Source organism: Gobio gobio (assembly GCF_949357685.1).
Source record: "Gobio gobio genome assembly, chromosome: 6".
Taxonomy (NCBI): domain Eukaryota; kingdom Metazoa; phylum Chordata; class Actinopteri; order Cypriniformes; family Gobionidae; genus Gobio; species Gobio gobio.
The window spans coordinates 48,104,837-48,124,427 of record NC_137102.1 but is presented as its reverse complement, the minus strand read 5'-3'; the positions used below and the strand labels follow the sequence as shown (position 1 = coordinate 48,124,427).

The 19,591-nt window shown below is 39.7% G+C and overlaps 1 protein-coding gene across 1 annotated transcript; it reads left to right on the top strand.

Annotated features, from left to right (window-relative positions):
* Positions 1 to 7,730: 7,730 nt before the first annotated feature.
* On the top strand, positions 7,731 to 10,456 carry camk2n2a (calcium/calmodulin-dependent protein kinase II inhibitor 2a). Its single transcript, XM_079819923.1, has 2 exons — positions 7,731 to 8,244; positions 8,770 to 10,456. Exons 1-2 carry the CDS (start codon positions 8,076 to 8,078, stop codon positions 8,838 to 8,840), a joined length of 240 nt encoding a protein of 79 aa, XP_079676049.1. The 5' UTR covers positions 7,731 to 8,075; the 3' UTR covers positions 8,841 to 10,456.
* Positions 10,457 to 19,591: the final 9,135 nt, after the last annotated feature.

The window sequence follows — 19,591 nt, the reverse complement described above, 5'->3', positions numbered from 1 at the left end:
AAAGGTGCAGTGTGTAAATTTGAGTGTCATCTAGCGGTGAGCTTGTGAATTACAATCGCCCACCTCTCCTCCCTTTCGAAGTACATAGAGAAGCTACAGTGGCCAACACAGGACAAAAATTCTGTCATCAGAGAGAGCAGAGAGTGACTAGCTCTCTGTAGAGAAGTTTGTCCGTTTAGGGCTACTGTAGAAACATGACGGTGCAAAATGGCGATTTCACTGTAAGGGGAGCCGTGGTGTATGTAGATAGATATATGGCTCATTCTAAGGTAATACAAACATAAAGGTACAATATGGTCTTTATACACCACTGAAAACAATGTATATTATATTGCATTTCTGTCATAAATACTACACACTGCACCTTTAAACTGTTGCAGAGGGTAGATTTTTTCTCAGGGTTTAAAACTATGACATATTTTATAAACTGTATTTGACTGAAATGCCTTTATTGAAATATTTTTCATTCTACCAACTAAAACTGTGCTAGAGGATGAGCTTTGTGAGGGAGGGGCCTTTGAGCTTCTTATGAAAATAGACTGTTTATGACTACTAGTGATTTTCAAGTTGAAATTGTGTATAATGTATAACAGTGATTGTAAAATGTGTGTATGGGAGTGGAGTTTTGATATTCATTGGTCTAGTGTTGATTGACTTTTTGGGCTGGTTTTGTTACCCTGACGACACCATATAGTTATTGCATCAGGTGAAAATACCATGGTGCTTTTAATAAACCATGGTATATTCCAGTGTTGATATTGTTAACTAAATTGAAAATTATTTTGATACTGTGGTAGTACCATGGTGGAATGATGGAACTGGTAATGCCAAGGTATTTAAAATTCAACATATTGGGGTATGATTAATACTTGATATTTCCGTAGAAATCAAAGATATCGTAGCATGTAGTGTCCAAAAAACAATAGAGTGAAATAGTGAGTCATGATGTGGAAACCATATTAAATCAATTAGCTGACACGACAAGCACATTCTCAAAGATGACATGAGAACAAAAGCTCAGAGAGAAGTTCACGTATCTCCTTATGCTTCTCAGCGTGACTCCTGGAACCCTGGAGGGGTCTCTGTGTGCCAGCTGTTCACAACGTGCCCAATCGCATGAGCCTCATCTGCGCATACGCTCTCATCTCATCTGCGTGCAGTCTCATCTCCAGTGACCTGCTTCTGTGCCGCAGGCTTAAACAGGCTGTCTGTAGATCGTGCTCCTGCTTTAGTGTTTTTGATTAAAAGCTCCAGAGGGAAGAATGTGTGGGTGTGCGTGAAAATACGGTGAACTGGGCAACAAATTCTCAAAGAGAATCAGATCAGCTGGTGCCAATTACATTGACACTGTGTTCTGCACAAGAGCCAACCTCTCACATTTGAGCCAGTTGAGAATTGGCAGAGAAGAAGGTAGTGTTGTTCTCACTTAGGTTTACAGGTGTTTTTTCAATTACAGGTACTGTTATTTCAGAGAGATTTTTTTTTTCTTCTTGGAAACCTTTCATAAAAATATCTGCTGATTTTCACTTACAATAGGCCTACCGTTCAAAAGAAGAGTCAGTCAGATTTGTTAATGTTTTTGAGTTTCTCATGCACACCACAAATACAGTAATATTGTGCAATATTATTTGTCTGGCTATCACCAGACCAAGCTCAATTTAAGGTTGAACATTGGTCTGGAGAGTCTGCGATGTATTTTCTACTGCACAAGAGGCGTGATAAACGAGCATAAATTAAATGACTCTGTACGCAACTGGATAGTCCTTCAACCAATCAGACCACAAGAGGCGTGATCAGCCAATAACGTGTGCCAGGTGGATAAGTCAGTCTGTGATTGGTTCCCGCAAAAGTGTAACAGAAGCAGTAGAAATGAGTGTCCGGGTTTCCAGACTGAGTTGCCGGGCGAAATCAAATCGCTGGCAGATCAGGCTGGGTTTACCCAGTCTACAATATTATTGCAATTTAAAATAACTGTTTTCTATTTGAATATATTTTAAAATGTAATTTATTCCAGTGATAAAAAGCTGTATTTTCAGCATCATTACTCCAGTCTTCAGTGTCACATGCAGAAATCATTCCAATATACTGATTTAGTGCTCAGCTATATTTAGTGTTATTATCGATGTTGAAAATTGTGCTGCTTAATATTAATATTTTCAAAATGTTTAAAAGAATAGCATTTATTTGAAATCAAAATTGTTATTATAAATAAGAAATGTGTTTACGGTCCCTTTTGTTCAAATTAATGAGGATTCATTTCTTTCAACAAAAAAAAAAGGGGGAAAAACTAAAGAAACCCACACTGACCCTTTTTGAACTGTAGTGTTTATTTCAATATTTTACCCTTTTCCCAGACCCAGACATTCAATCTTAAAATATGAAAATAATCATACAAAATGTAAATAAATAAAAAAAAATAGACCAATTTAAAAATTAGTAGACAAATTAAATTAAAACATAATTTTATAGCTAACATTTTATGTATACTAAATACAATATCTGAACATTTTCAAAAAATGTTTTCACACTTTATGCATAAATTGCCTTGTCTGGCTATCACCAGACCAAGCTCAATTTAAGATTGAACATTGGTCTGGGGAATCTGCGATGTATTTTCTACCGCACAAGAGGCGTGATAAACGAGCATAAATTAAATGACTCTGTACGCAATTGGATAGTCCTTCAAACAATCAGACCACAAGAGGCGTGATCAACAGGCAACGACCCATCGCTTCTCTATCCGACAATTGTGGTAAACCCGCCAATAGCGCTCCAGGTGAATAAGCCAGTCTGTGATTGGTTCCCGCAAAAGTGTAACAGGAGCAGTAGAAATGAATGTACAGACTGAGTTGCCGGGGTGAAATCAGATTGCCAGCAGATCAGGCTGGGTTTACCCAGTCTATAAATTGCCCAAATGCAGCTTGGTAATTGTAAACTGATATTTGATTTTCTTTCTTCACTGATCACTTGTCTCATTTACACTCTAAAAAAAAAAAAGGTTCTATATTGCACCAAAAATGGTTCTTGGCTCGTAATCATAGGGGAACCTTTTTTAGTGCTATATAGCACCAATTTTGGTGCTTCAGTGGTTCTTCAGCGGTTCTTCAGAGGTTCTTCAGCGGTTCTTCAGAGGTTCTTCACCGGTTCTTTGACTAAGGTGCTATATAGCACCTCTGAAGAACCGCTGAAGAACCACTGAAGCACCAAAATTGGTGCTATATAGCACTAAAAAAGGTTCCCCTATGATTACGAGCCTTTTTTTTTAGAGTGTAGGCCTTAAAGCTTGGTACATACTCCGCAAGAACAAAGAAATGTGTTTGTTTTCTCAAGGTGGCAAGAACAAGAACGTTCTGGCCAGGACATTCCATTCTTCACGAGAAAAGCAGACACCAAACAGTTACATTTCTGACCAATCGCACAATAGTTCTCAGTCACCCACAAGAAAAAAGTTCTGCTCAGACGATGTGTCGAGAACAAGCTGCAAGAACCCCCAAACCAGGGCTGCGAGAACAAAATGACATCATTTTGTTCTCGCAGCCCTGGGAGCAAGAACATTTTTCTCTGTTCTTACGGAGTATGTAATGGCCTTTATAACTACACTAACTTTTGGAAAAACTTTGCTTTGGGCAAAACTATTGATTGTGGTGGAAATTGGGCCATAACTGAATTTTTGTATTCTTAACCAGAGGCTTGCTGACCATAGAAACTGAAAAGTATGTGCATATATTCTATTACCATTCTCACATATGCACTACAGCTCCACATTTTATCATCCACCCCTGAAAACCTCATTTTTTTTCTCTCACTTTTTCATTTGACTCTGTATTTTTCTGCTGGATAGAGAGTGACTCAGCAGTTGCGTTGCATGACTCAGCAGAGACCAGTGTGACCGCAAACACTTCTCCCAGAGCACTTCTCCACACACACAGCCCACTTCTGTGATGGCAAAACTCAATGCTCACAACACCTGAACACCAAGGACACAAAGAAAGAAAGAAAGAAAGAAAGAAAGAAAGAAAGAAAGAAAGAAAGAAAGAAAGAAAGAAAGAAAGAAAGAAAGAAAGAAAGAAAGAAAGAAAGAAAGAAAGAAAGAAAGGTGCATTGAGTGATAGATCAAGTGATTTAGAACATTATGCTGCTTATTGATTTATGCCTGGTCTAATTATTTCAAATGCATTGCTGTGGTGTGAGATCATTGTAACATTATTAAAGGGATAGTTCAACCTAAATTTCTGTCATCATTTACTCACCCTCCTGTCGTCCCAAACCTGTAAGGCTTTGGACCCCTTAACCCCTTCACCTTTGGAACACAAATGATAATATTTTAATGAAATCTGAGCGATTTCTGTCCCTCCATTGACAGTCTACTGTAGGGGAATTACTGTTAAACCACATAAAGAGACCAATATGCTCAATGAAGACCAGGAGTCGGAGTTGAAGTTAATTCTCGTGTTAAGCAGCACTTTGAGCTCCAGCAAAAAGATGAACACGAGAATGAACCTCATTGGTTCTTGCAGAAGCTCAAACGTGCTGCGTAACACGAGAATGAACCTCATTGGTTCACACACGTCAAGCAAACAGGCTTGAGCGTAGGGCAGGTAGGGCACCAAGTGCAAGTGCACCACGCGCTTAGGGCATCAAAACGGCCAGCGGCGGGACTGCACAAGAACCAATGAGGTTCATTCTCATGTTAGACAGCACGTTTGAGCTTCACCAAGAACCAATGAGGTTTGTTCTCGCACATCAAGCAGGTTCGGTTGAGCTTCTGTTTATGTTCGCTGATCAATGTTTATATGTAAATAAATGCCTAAATTAAATCTGTTCACTATATAAAGCAATTGCTTTTTGAAGTGTCAAAGTGTCAGTTGCGTAGCTGTCAATGAAGGGACAGAAAGCTCTCAGATTTCATAAAAAACATCTTCAATAAACTCTTATAGTGTCAAATTGTTGAACTTTAACTAACTCTTTGAGTATCTTTGACACTCTATGTCCTATACACGTAAGCAACTTTGGTAAGGGTCACAGGTGAGTCATCTGGGCCACTGTTGAACTCACCTGGAGCCTAATACTTTGTCATGGACAATAATAATAAACAATCTCTGCAAAGACAATTAGATAAAACAAAGGCAATATCTTTCCCCCTTTTTTGGCAGTACTTCACTAGAACAGAACATGAAAACTACATCCACATAGGAAACATATCACGGATTCAAATACATACACATTACGTATACACAGTGTACCAGTCAAGCTAGACATTTAAATCTCAAAATATAACAGACATTCGCTCATCTGCAGCGCAACACATGGAGCTCTGGAGTTTTCCGTAGATTTCTAAAGATATGGTTTATTTCAGAGAGCAGACCACTGTGGTTTTCACTGACCTGTCTGCGAGGATGGGCCTACAGTCATTCATTAATTTACTTGAGCAGTGGAGCAGCACAGATTATGAAAATCCTTTTGCTCAGGAGGACAGTGAAGATATGAAAATGAACTTTGAGAACTGCAGTCTTCTGAGGACTGTTGCCATGCCAACAATCAAATGCGTGAGTTGAGAAAAAAAGCCTATGCTCACAGATAGTTGTTATGCTGCAGAGGATAAATGGCGTATAGGATGGTATTTCTCCTGTTTAGAGGAGAAGTCCAAAAATCCTTTAAACATAATTTTTTGGCCCTTGTGAGCTCTATCCATGGTGCTGAAATAGTCAGGGCCGGCTATACAGGCAGAGTAGGCAAATGCCTTTTGTGCCTCATTTCCCATTTGCTATCTCACCAATCAAGACTAGGCACTTTGTCCATTGGATACAGATGAATTGTCACTCACCTGTAATGACACCAATTATTAACACCATATCAAAGTGGGACCCATCTTCTAAGTGTATGAAAAGAGAGAGAGAGAGAGAGAGAGAGAGAGAGAGAGAGAGAGAGAGAGAGAGAGAGAGAGAGAGAGAGAGAGAGAGGAGAGAGAGAGAGAGAGAGAGAGAGAGAGAGAGAGAGAGAGAGAGAGAGAGAGAGAGAGAGAGAGAGAGAGAGAGAGAGAGAGAGAGAGAGAGAGAGAGTTTAATAACAGATAAAGGTTAATAAATAAAAAAATCATGAGAGAATATTAATGTCAGGCAGGTTCGTCGTTACCATAAACCATAAACTTCTGACTTAGCCTTCATTCAGATAACTTATTCAAAAGGAAGTACCGCGAAAGGCAACAGGTGAGCCACGGTGACGAACAACATCCGGCATCTGGAGACCGAGGACATGCGACGCGTATGTGACGTGCGCTGATGACGCCTGCACAGCACCAGAAAGCAGGACTGTAGTGTTAGGCTAAGGTGACATTTCCCATGTATACAATCTAATCGGGCTAAGCGAACCAAAACAATAATAACAAAACATTTTCCAGATTCTTCATAACTTTCATTTATCGGGAACCATAAGTCAGTGGCCATTAATTGACAACATGATAACATAAACAACAGGGCCATTGTCCTACTGTTCGACTACAGTTCATTCGCAAACTAAAGAGAGAACTTGTAGCCTAAACACTGCTTTGGATGGGTTCTTTATTTATAAAAACGGTTATCAATAGGCCTAAAGAACCCATCCAAAGCAGTGTAGTTTTCCTATTCACTTTGTCTCATTTGTCCTTAAAGAACCGTAGCTACAAAGGACATGTTTATTTGCATTATTTTATATTTATTTATTTATAAAACATATAAACGTATAGGCCAGTCTTGCCAATGCAGAATGTCCGTTGTTCACCATCGGAAGAAAACGTTCTGTTTATGTCTTCTGTCGCTTTAAATGCTCGTTCTCAAAGTGATTTCAGTGATATCTTTACCCTACTATGTGTTGTTATCCGTGATGCGGACTTTCCTATTCTCATAATTAGAACGATTAGTTATCGTTGTAGTTATCGTTCTTGGTGAAAACGATTGTATTTAATGTAGGCCTATGCTATAGCAATCTAAACAATTTTCTTTGTATCATTTAAAAAAAAATTAAGATTTCATGATTGGAAATTACTACACTCAAAAAATGTTAAGCATTTTTTTAAGGTTTACGAATTTCAATTGTAGCCTATAGTAAAATTCCATCAAATTGAATTGAATAATCCTCACATATTATGAATTAAGCATTTTAAATGAGTAAAAAAAACAGCAACTAGAGCTTATAAAAATATTTGTATATAGGCTATAAGTCTTAGAACAAGGGAATAGACCATTTAGTTTATGTGATTCATATTCATAAACGTAAACATGTTAATGTTCTTTTAAATGTATGAATAATCACATTAACTAAATGGTTCACATCCTTGTTATATAAAATGAAAGTATATAAAATGTGTTTGTAAAGTAGCAACAAACAATGAAGGCAACATATTAAAAATATATATATATATATTTATTTATTTATTTATTTATTTATTTTAAGACAAAATTGGACAAAAAAGTGCCAAAAAGTCGTATTAAGTTCTTGAGATTCAATCGAGCTCCATAAATCGGCTATTTCTTGCGATCTTTTCCTGGTTTAGCTTCCAAACACATGGCTTCCCAAAGGTCCCTGCATGCGCACACTGTGCGTCACACGCAAACGAGCGACTACAGAGCGCAGTTCAGTGTTTCCTCTCGCCATTTTCAACTTTCGCCTGAAGGGGCCACCCTTGCACCTCTTGGAGTCCCCATCTCGCTCTCTTTCTCTCTCTCTCTCTCTCTCTCTCTCTCTCCTAAACAGACACACGCCCGGATGGATGACTTCACTGTTCCGCCCGGGTTTCCTTTATGATCGCGGGATCTCCCGTATCTTACAGCAGACTTCACCTGACCGCTGATGTAGCCGTACACTCAGCCGCGCTCTCTCTCTCTCTCGCTCGCTCGCTCTCCCCAGCACGACGCGCTCTGCACCGAGCACTCCAGTACCCTTGGAAGTTGGCGGTGCGAGGAGTCTGACATTTACGCGCGAGGATATCTACGTAAAAAGAAGTGCATTTGTTTTGCGGGGATAGTTGCCATATCCACCGCAGCTGCCTGCATCAGTTCTTTAGCGCCTTCTGCGTCGCGAGCCCGTCCTTAACAGCAGTCATGTCCGAGGTTCTGCCGTACGGAGAGGGGAAAATGAGCGGATACGGAGCGGACAACGATGTCAGCCAGATGTCCTTCAGCTGCGGGCTGCAGGACACCAACTCGTTCTTCGGAGCGTCGCAAGCGAAAAGACCTCCAAAACTTGGACAGATCGGCAGGGCGAAGAGAGGTGAGAATGTTATGCCGATGGAAAATAACTTATTAAAGTTATAGGAATCGAGACTTTTGTAATTTGGGCTACTCGTTTTCTTTGCTATATGCAAAACTAAAGGAGATGTTAGTTAGAAAGACAGTCTCGGTCACCATTCACTTTCATTGGACGGAAGAAATAAGCAATGGTGACCGAGCCCGTCAGTGCACAACAGTTTGGAACAACATCAAGGCGGGCAAATGACAGAATTTTCATTTATAAATGAATTATTCATTTAAATGCATGTTAAACGATTGGATAATTTGGTGACGTTATGGGACAGAACAAGCCAAAACATTTGACTTTATATATGTTAATCTGTCATCAGTTTTCCTCGATGCAATAATATTTAAGGCAACTTTGATTTAGGCATTTAATATGCATTTTAGTATTCGTTTGTGCTGCATCCTAAAGCCAGTTGCGCAGTTTCAAAGCGCGCAAATACGCAAATGGTAGATCGTGCGAGGTCTTGACATCAGCTGTCTGTCTTCTTCTTCTTCACAGTGGTCATCGAGGACGACCGAATAGATGAGGTGCTGAAAGGCATGACCGACAAATCATCACCAGGCGTTTAAACCCGCGCGATGCCTTGCAGACATTTCAATTTTTTATCACCGATTCGAAGCACTTGTCGGTTGTGCATGTGAAGAAGATTGCAAAGAGACGGGGGGACGGTGGCACGACGCTCGAACCACGAGGAGGCTAAACCAAAAGGGAAGACGAGAATTTAAGAAAGGGAGAGACGGAATTTCCTTTGGGGTTTGCTGGCAATTCTCCAATATAAACGACACCCGAATGAAAGCTCTGAGGAAGATGTCGGAGACGTTGTTGTGGCTGCGCGCGCTGCGGCTCTGTGAATAAAGATGGATGGACTTGTCATTATTATTCCACGACCATCATCTTCCAAAAGCGCTGTAAGCAACGCGAAGTTCAAACGAAGACTGAACCGCATCTTAAGCTCTGTTACTATAGCTGTACAGTATCTTTGCTCAAAGACCTTCCCCTTCACACACACACACACACACACACACACCACACACACACATATGGATCTGCCTTGAGCGTCGACTTCAGTTCGACTGCTGCTTTTAGAGACATTTTAGACTTCACATAGGCTACACACACACACACACACACACACAAAGATATTGAGCTCCCATAATGATAATTGAACTATATGTACGGATGGTGCAATGTGAATATTTTCTTTCGCTCTTTTGCATCATGTTCTTTTTCAGAAATTGAGAATATTATCATACACATGCCCACAGGTGTTGAAGCGTATAGTCTTTGAGGCGTCGTTTGCTGATCTATTGTTTTGCCCTTCACTGCAGCTGATTTGCGCACCTGCGCCACGGATTCACATCATCAGTACAGCACAGAGGAACATTGTGCATTACCACCTCATGTAATTAAACCAACATGAATGCATCTTGGTTTCTTCCAATCCCTTTTATGTTTTATATATTTCGATTTTTTTCATCAGCTCCTCACATTTTTTTGTCGTGTCCATCTCTTTGCATGAACTTTCACTCCGGTGCCAACAGAGGTGCCACCATGAATCTTACCCTGGCACGCTTCTTTTTGAAAAAAATAAATAAATCATATTTGTATTTTTATATCTAAATATTTGTTATTTAAAATGATATGCTAGTATGTCGTCTTAAAGATTCATCAACAAGGATGTTTATATTTCAGAGAAAAATCTTTAGACAGGGACGAGAGGATAATTCAGTTTGGTTGGGATGTTTTTTTTTTGAAAGACTTGATGAATGAATGTTTCTCTGGTTTTTTGCACACCTACACATCTGTGTTGAACTACTGTTATATGGAAAATCGTAAACTGTGACTTGAGCTTTGTTGAATTTGTTAGAAAAATGGCGATATTAGAAATCTACTGCACTGTTTACGGACATCTTCAAATGACTTGTTATTTGACAGGTTTTTTGGACATTACGTTTGTTTCGTTGATTTTAGTTGATTTATTTTTTGCTTTGTTTTGTACCATTATTCTAAAGAAACTGACTATGGTTTGTTGTGCATGAAACCTTAATACTTTTCAATAATGGAACATCGTTTTATCAAGCAAAAAAGCAACAAAAATGTCATGACATTCTAAGAATGAATCATTGCATATTAAAATACCATTTTCACTGTATTTGGTGAACTAATAAATGGTGGAAGAACATACACGTATGGATTACTGTCGTCATTTGACTGCATAGAGGTAAACAAGTCTGACACAAATATTGATTTTGAGGCTAGTAAACCCATCTGCATTTAGAAACAGGCATTCGAATAAACAAGACTTGATGTTTGCATCTCTATCCATAAAATGATGAAACAAGTACTGTCACGTGTTTAAAAATACCCCCATGCCGTTTTAAATGACCAAGATCAAGCTGTTGTCATCTAATGAAATATTAAAAGCAGGGTAGGCGATTTGTTTGCTGGTTAAAAGTCTCTTCACATCCTGATAGCAATCACTAAGTTAAGTGGTCTAAATGTATTTATATATCGTCTGTGGACCATAAAATGTTCGTCCAAAAATTGCATTCGGACCAAATGTCTTACCTGCCTGTCAACGTATGTATTTCCATCACATCATCAGCGTGTTTTATGCTATATGTAGAGCTAGACAGACGTCAGTCACCGAGTACTGCAAACAAAACAACAGCCACCTCTTAAAGTTCCTCCTGAACCAAAACAACCAGCACATGCTGTTCACGCCATAACTACTGCCATTTGGAAGAGATGGAAACCCGTGACGTTATACTCGGAGCGGTTCGTGACTCGAATTTATGGATTTCAATGGCAACATTATCAACGCCGAAATGAATCTGCAGCAGTCAAGTAAGTTGTTTAAGTTCATTATTATTGTTATGTTATGTGCTTTGAGAAATTTCCTGATAATTTACTCACACCCATCTCATCCAAGAAGTTCATGTCTTTAGTCGAAAAGAAATTAAGTTTTTTGAAGAAAACATTCCAGGATTTTTCATCATATAATGCTTTTCAATTGCAGCCAAAAAGCTGAAGGTCCAAATCAATGCAGTTTCAAAGCGATCCGAAGGGCTTCAGAGGCTCTGCGTGATCCCAGACGAGGAATAGGGTCTTATCTAGCGAAACCATCGGTCATTTAAAAAAAAAAAAATAATAATAATATATTGCGCAGCCCTGCGAGGTGCTAAGGATGGCGTAAACACGTCGGAAAGGTCACGCTAGACGTAGGCAGAAGTACCACCCCCGTGTTTACAAGCGCTCGTATGAAGACTAATACAAACGCCCTTTACCAAAAACACTCAATTTTCAACTTCAAAATCGTCCAATATCGTTGTTTTACCTTTTTTATTTTGTAGGGCGTTTGTATTAGTCTTCGCACAAGCGCTTGTAAACACGGGGGCGGTACTTCTGTCTACGTCTAGCGTGACCTTTCTGACGTGATTACGTCATTAGCACCTCGCAGAGCTGCACAAGATGAGCAATTTAGTTTAAAAAGTATATTACATTTTTTTTTTTTTTTTTTTAAATGACAGATCGTTTCACTAGATAAGACCCTATTCCTCGTCTGAGATCACGCAGATCCTCTGAAGCCCATCGAAGCGTTTTGAAACTGCATCGATTTGGACCTTCAGCATTTTGGTTGCAATTGAAAAGCATTATATGATGAAAAATGCTAGAATGTTTTCTTCCGAAAATTTAATTTCTTTTCGACTGAAGAAAGTAGGGCTGTGCGATATTGAAGAAAATGCGATATGCGATATCCTTGTTAAATAATGCGCTATTCGATATGCGATACGATATTGCTTTAAGTGTGTAAAATCTATTTCTTTCCCCGACTGATATATTTCACTTAAAGCATAACCGACTGTGTTTACATGAATAATCACCAAGACAGCCATTTTAATATATATGTGTGTATTTGACAGTTCGATTGCGTAACAAGACACGAGAAAAGAACAGCTTGTGCGCACGTTTCGGTGTGTGTGTCAGACAGCAGACAGTGCGAGACTGCAAGGAGTTGTTTGCTGCAAGCTATTGCGTTTAATAACTCTTTTTAACGTCAAGCAAGTCACATAAGTAACAGTCGTGAGCCCAGTCTATTCTCTGCCATACGCGTCAACCTAAAACGTACACTTTTCACAATGTTGAAGTAGCCTATTAAAATCATTCAGATATTGCGTACCCTTGCGATATGCATATTGCGATATGTACATTTGCGATATTCCGATAATTCCGATATATTGCGCAGCCCTAGAAGAAAGATGAGATGGGGGTGAGTAAATTATCAGGAAATTTTCATTTTGAGGTGAACTAATCCTTTAACAGCGTCTCTCATCTCATGACGCTATGCAAACTCTTTTGCCTTCATGTGTTCTGAAGGAGGCGTGGCTTTGGAGGCGCTAACTTGCTATTGCTAGCCGCTCTGAAAATTGCCTACCCTACCTTTAACGTCTCAATATAATTCATGTCAGGATGGTCGTTTCTCTTATTGTGGAGCCCAGTCAGGGAACTGCAGTCCTCTTTCAGCCTATTATCTCCTCATAGATCTCTAGTGTTGGAGCTGTCTATGAGGATGAAACCATATGGAGAGAGAGTTGGTGTGCTCCAGGCCTGTATTTCCCAAAGGACGCAGTGAAGTTTGGCACCAGTTCTGATGCCCATGTAATCACGCTCAGACTGATCTCAGGCTAAGCTCACGGTTATGATGTCAGGGAAATTGTTCCTGTGGCATAAGGTCTTATGAGAGCTTAGAGCTGTGCTGCTACAATTACTTGAGGACCTTCTGCACATCGACATTGGAAGATGGATTATAGGCCTTGATGTAGTAGACAGGAAAATCATTTGACCGTTTCCTTGAAATCTTTAAAGGGATAGTACACCCCAATATTAAAATTCAGTCATCATTTACACACCCGCATGTCATTGCAAACCTGTATGACATTCTTTCTTCTGTGAAACACAAAAGAAGATATTTTGAAAATAGATTTTTGGCCATACAATAAAAGCCAATTTTGACCCCAACATTCTTCAAGATATCTTATAATTGTGTTTCGTAGAAGAAAAAATACAGATTTGGAGCATCATATGGGTGAATAAGGCTATGTTCACACTATGAGCTTTAGTCCTCAATTCCAATTTATTGCTCAGATTCATATTTTGTATAGCTGTTCACATTGTTGTTTTAAATGTGGCCAATATCAGATTCCAGTGTGAATGACCTGGACTGACCCGCATGCGCAAAAGACCAACAAAAAGACGTCCCGCCGCACACACTGTCACACGGAGAACATTAAAGTAGCCTAAGTGTTAATAGTGTGATCTGCCAGCCAGCGAATTTAAGCGCAGGCAATATAAAAAACAAAGAGGAGGATAGATAGATCTATCTATCTATCTATCTATCTATCTATCTATCTATCTATCTATCTATCTATCTATCTATCTATCTATCTATCTATCTATCTATCTATCTATCTATCTATCTATCTATCTATCTATCTATCTATCTATCTATCTATCTATCTATTTCACATGAATTCCGATATGACTGTTCAGACTGAGGTCGCATTGCAAAACAGATTTAGGACCACATATGGAAGGCTACGTTCAGACTGTCAGTCCAAATTCGATTTCTATGCATATCAGATTGAAATCTGAACAGATTTAGCAAGTGTGAACGGCAAAAATCGCATGAAATGCGATTTCTACAATCCGTTTCGAGCTACATTCATTTGTGGTTTGAAATCCAATTCAAATTGCATTTCTGGAAATCCATTTCAGTCTGACTGCTCTGATCGGATTTGGGTTTATGTGATTTTCTCATGCCATGTAAAAGTCAGACATTGTTATAGGAAACATGCTGAAAGTCGCTGCAGAAACAAGGTTGTGTTGTTGCTAAGTACAGGTCGAACAGAAACTGACAATATAACAGACATGTTTTGTAACCAGTTGAGACGACAGCATGGAATAAAGCCGTTCAATGTTGCGGTTGTTATTGTTGTTTTTGTACACCAACCACAAACTATAAAAAAAGATGGATGACGCACCTTCACTCTCTTCCATTGTAGTAAGAGAAGCCGCCAGTGTCCCAATATGGCTGCTGACATCTCGAGTCTGGGCAGTAGTGAACTCGGGGCTCCGATTCCGCCAAATGCGGGTAGATTTCAGCTGTGGCGGGTAAGGCAGCCACTCACTAGCCACTTTGGCGGGTTGAATATAATTTCAGCCAACAGCCAAATGAAATGCCAAGACCGTTGTATCACAAAATATTACAATTCACAAAATTACAATTCAATTACAATTCTTTATCGATTAACTTGCAGTTCGTGAATGCGGGATAGGCAGAATCGCGCTGAATGACACACAACAGAAGCGCTCTCTCGCTGTCGCACGTGATCAGTTCTCCTTACGCCTGAATAGTCAAATACACGCGCACACAGATGTCAAAATTTCCATCGTGTGGAGTATCTCGCATGAACACAGTCAGTTATGGCTTAAGTGTACGTACACAGGTAGGTAATAACTGGATATGAGTCAGAATATTACGTTGTAACGCGTTATGTACGAATGAAAATAGGGATAGCTCACTTAACGTAACTGGAGTTGATGCAAACACGGAGGCGATCGACATTAAACAGCTCACACTTTCTTCCCTGCAAAACTCTCACAAGAGTGCGTCACAAACTCCATTCCGTCCACAGCATTACTTAATAAAAAAAAAAAACTAAATGTTAGCAACAGAAAATAATCCGCACACATGGGTGCTCGAGGCGCACACACACAAAACACAGGCAGTTCAACAGGGAGCGCGCACTCCTAAAGCTACACTGTGTGATATTTTCTCCCATCTAGCGGTGAAAAGATATATGACCATCCAGTGAATATTAGTTTCTGTTCCTCTCAATTCCGATTTCGTTTGAACTCCTACGGTGGCCGATTTAGTCCAAGATTAACATGGCTTCCAGTTCGACCTCGTCTACATTCGACACGGTGCCATCGAATGTTAAAACGCGAAAGGCGAAGCTTGAATTTACGGGTATGTCCCTCTTTGGCTAATGCACTTTCAAGATGGAGGGGCAACATGGGCAACCCGCATTTGAACCCCTCACCCGTATGTATTTTCAATGGCATATTATAAACTTACGAGAATACTTTATTACTTGAAAGAAGTAAATATACATTAATGAGCACATATATTTTTGAAAGAACTAAGTGTTTTTAGCTAAGAATAAACTAAAAAAGTTATACAGTGTAGCTTTAAAGGGGCCACACTGTATTCATACTCGTTACAATGTCATTAATGTTAATCAAACAACTACAGGTGTTAAATAAATGTATACATATTAAATAAACCTACTGTATCTGTTTCTTTTTTTAGAGAAATGTACTATTGTTTTTGTAATTTGCTTCTTTGTTCTTTTATGTAGCCTAACAAAAATAACTTGCATATAAAATTTCTCATATTAGCCATATTGCAATTGCCCATCTGCATACCAGCTGATATACACTGTAGTCTTGATTTGGGTGGTCACTCTGCATTGAAAGTTTGAAAGGGTTTTACATCTTCTAAATCAAGTAAAATGACTCAAAATCAAGTAATTTAAGCGTGCCAAAGTCAACTTTAATCATATCAAATTTAATTTCCAAGCAGTAAAATTGTGGCCAGTGAAAATGCTGAGTGGCTATGGTAACTTTTGAAAACCACTAGCCACAGTGGCTGTTGAGCAAAAAAGTTAATGTCAAGCCCTGGTGTGAACATAGTCGAAGTGGCACAAATCGGAATTGAAAAGATCAGATTCCATGTGGTTTGTGCTGTTCACACTGTCACGAGAAAATCAGATCTTACAAAAGCAGTTACATATGAGCAAAAACCTTTTTTTACCTGCAGTCTGAATGTAGCCTAAATGGCGGAATGTTCAATTTGGGGTGAACTCACATAGCCTGGATGCCAGCCGAACTTAGCCCCGCCCACAACATTTGAGGTCGGGAAGTTCGGTCTGGACTTGATCCATTGTGGAGCAACTATGCTCAAACCAGAGCTGTTCGGACCAATGAAATTGTCAGGGCGGGCTTTATACGATGACAGACAGAAGATCAACAGTAGCGTAATCATCCACGTCACTTAAGAGCGCTTGGGTTGAATTTGTTCTAATCCTAAACAGAGAACATGTGCATTCACCTTTACTATTTCTCTCAAAAATGATGATCGTATTGGTAAGTACTCCATGTATCCTTAAATTCTTTTTACAACACCGGCAAAGATAGTTTACACTCATCTTCTTCTTCTACTTCTTCCAGCGTGCGTGCAGTTGAGTTCTGTTGACAACTATGCGTCGCTCCCGTTGCTCTGATTGGTTGTAGGTCTATCCAATTGACCTATCGGTAAGCCCCGCTCCCCTTAGTTACTGTTGCTAACTCGGACAAACAAACAAACAGAGTTGCTATATCTTACAATGTACAGCTGTCAGTGTGAAAACCTTATCCCAAGATGTTTTTGGACACAGATTGTAGCGTATATCCCGTCCGAATGATGGCCAAACTTAACTGATGGTTTATCAAGTTTATTGCATCGTTATTCACTCCAAAAAATCATCGTAAGAGCTGAACAAACAAAGCATAAGAAGTGCGCATTAACGTCTCATCTCTCTCCGTTGCATTACCATTAACATACACAGCAAATTACACAAAAACACTCATACAACTAACAGTAAACAAACATATACACAGACCGTATGCCTTTTCGAGGGTGCAGTTAATAACTGCTAAACTTTGTATCTGCAAAACAACTCCGATAAACTGCGTGCAAATTCTTCCTTTCGTAGGACAGATAATGTAGACCTTAAACATATCTAAAATGAAATGAATTTACATATAACCAGTTTAATATGGAGAGGCACTGAAATGTAGACCTTCGTGTTTTTGACCTACAGTGTTACATGACGTGAGAACAGTTAGCTATTTCGGTTTGTATGTTAGCAGGGACTTTAATCGTAACTTAACGAGAGTATGACAAACAGAAAATCCTCTCAGGATACCTGGAATCAGTGTTACAGTACCTCAGGCACGATGTTTTAGCATTTTTGTAGCATAAACACCATCAAACCGATGAGAGCTTCGGATTTTCCAATGCATCTCTATGGCGCTGACACCTAAAGATGTTTGAGTTCCGGTCCCAGCGCAACTGATACTCAACGGCTATTGGCACTTCTGCGTTCGAGGGGAGGGGCTTACCGATAGGTCAATTGAGTGCAGAGGCATTTTCTTTCCTGGTTCGGTTGAAACACGCCCTATAATCACAGCCCAATGGCGCAGTATCAGACTCATATTTTGAGTATGACGACGTCAGGCTAGAACTCCCGCATTTGGCAGATATATTTACACAAACGTGACTTAATAATTCCCACTTCACTGACCAACGCCAACAGTCACCAGCTTACAGAATGTCACTTCTAATACATTCCAAGTCGGCGAAAACAAGTGGCAACCAATGTCAACCGTATCTGATCATATCAGTTGCCATTAGTTGGCGTCTGTCAGTTGAGTGTCAATTGGCCTTTACATTGCATTCAAGGTATACATTCTATCAGTACATGGGGCTTGAACCCATGACCTTGGTGTCCAATGCTCTACTATGAGCTACAGGAATACTTGTTTACAGGAATCTGACTTTCCCTTTAATATAAGATCTGGTACCTCAAAAACATGATAAGCAGACATGGTTAGTGGTCGTTTCAGACGTTTTTCTCTGGTGACACTATTCATGTATTACTTCCAAACAGCTTGGATAAAGCTGTGTTTACACAAACACTGTAACATCTAATGCAGTTAAATTTCACAGCAATATTGATGTTTGCCTTCATCACACAACCCCGATACAATGTGTGTGATTCTACCGCAAGAGAATCAATGGCTTTTATCCGTGATCCGTGATGCGCCCATGAGTGGCCTTTGAGGTCAGCCATGTCCGATGAGTGCAATGAGGCTCAGGATCCATCTGGAAACAAGTCAGGCTTACTCAAATCAATTTAAACTCCAATACTCGTCCGATCCTGATAACGTTCTATAACTCCATTTGACCCGAGCACTAAAATTTTCGAAGGATTTTAAGATGATCAATGTCAGTTTAACCTCAGCGGTCATCATGGACTCCCGACATCTGTGCGCGTTTATTCGAAAAAACTCGACGAGGTCCTCACACAGCAGAAAGTCCATCAGTCAGTTACTCAACCGCAGTCAAGGGCACTCAGCTTCACCATCTCAGTCTATTAATACACCTTCATGGCTGTTGCAGTGTTCCTGAACGGCTCCAATGCCCAGGGGAATCCTTCCCGCTTCACACAGGCTGCTCAGAGCTGGAGATTACTGATACACTATCTGAACAGACAGGCGGCCCGCGGCAGCTCTGGAGTGACTGAGCGACGCTGTGGCCTGACCCAATATGGAAAGCCCAACTCTCGGCAGATAATGGCAGCGCGATAACGGAAGAAAGAGGGAGAGATGACATTCTAAGATTCTCAAAGAATGAGCTCTCTGCCGGAAGAAATGAAAAGTGAGAAAGACGTTTGATTTAAGAGCATTGTCCTTGCTTCATCCCAGCTCGTTGCTCTCAGTTGGTGCTCCTTCATTAGAGACAACAACATATTCTTTCTTGCTGTACATCCTCATTCAACACCACTGTGAGTCAACGGGGAGGTGTTTGAACTGGATCGTACAAACCATAAATATACAGAAAATGACAGAAAAACTACTTTTTATTTGGACCATTTTCTACTTTTAATTAGGCATTGGACAGAGACAACAGAAGAATTAAGATTGGGCCGAATGGGATGCGGAAACTCAATCACCGCATTGCTCGGTGTGACTCTGTGCTTTACAGTGATTATACAAGACCATGTAGGATCCCGGTTGGTCCTGTTGGAACATTTCTAATATCCAATCATGTTTTAGGATTAGGTTCAGGGATTGGCTTGGGATTTAACATTCATATGATTATCCTATCATTTTGCTTTGATTTTAGGGATAGCTTATGGATTAGCAATGGAGTTGGAACTATGACAGGAATGTTGTTCCAGAACCTGCAGCTCTTCTGCAGTCGCACTACAGTGACAGACTGATATATAATATTTAAAATACATAAAGAGTTGCTTATATTTATAATATATGCCCATATCAATATTTGGCTACATCAGCTGAGATTGGTTAATTTATAGAAGCTGTATTTTACCCTTATATGAGTTCCAGAAAATAGGTAAATTTGAGAAAATAATGTAAAAGTTGTAAACATTGCATATTGTCATTATGTCTATACCCAGCTCTCTATGCCATT

What these genes read in the sequence shown, in the direction of transcription:
- camk2n2a (XM_079819923.1), top strand. Translation starts at nt 8,076, where the DNA reads ATGTCCGAGGTTCTGCCGTACGGAGAGGGGAAAATGAGCGGATACGGA. An exon ending in GATCGGCAGGGCGAAGAGAG is followed by an intron (nt 8,245 to 8,769) that starts GTGAGAATGTTA and finishes TCTTCTTCACAG; the next exon opens with TGGTCATCGAGGACGACCGA.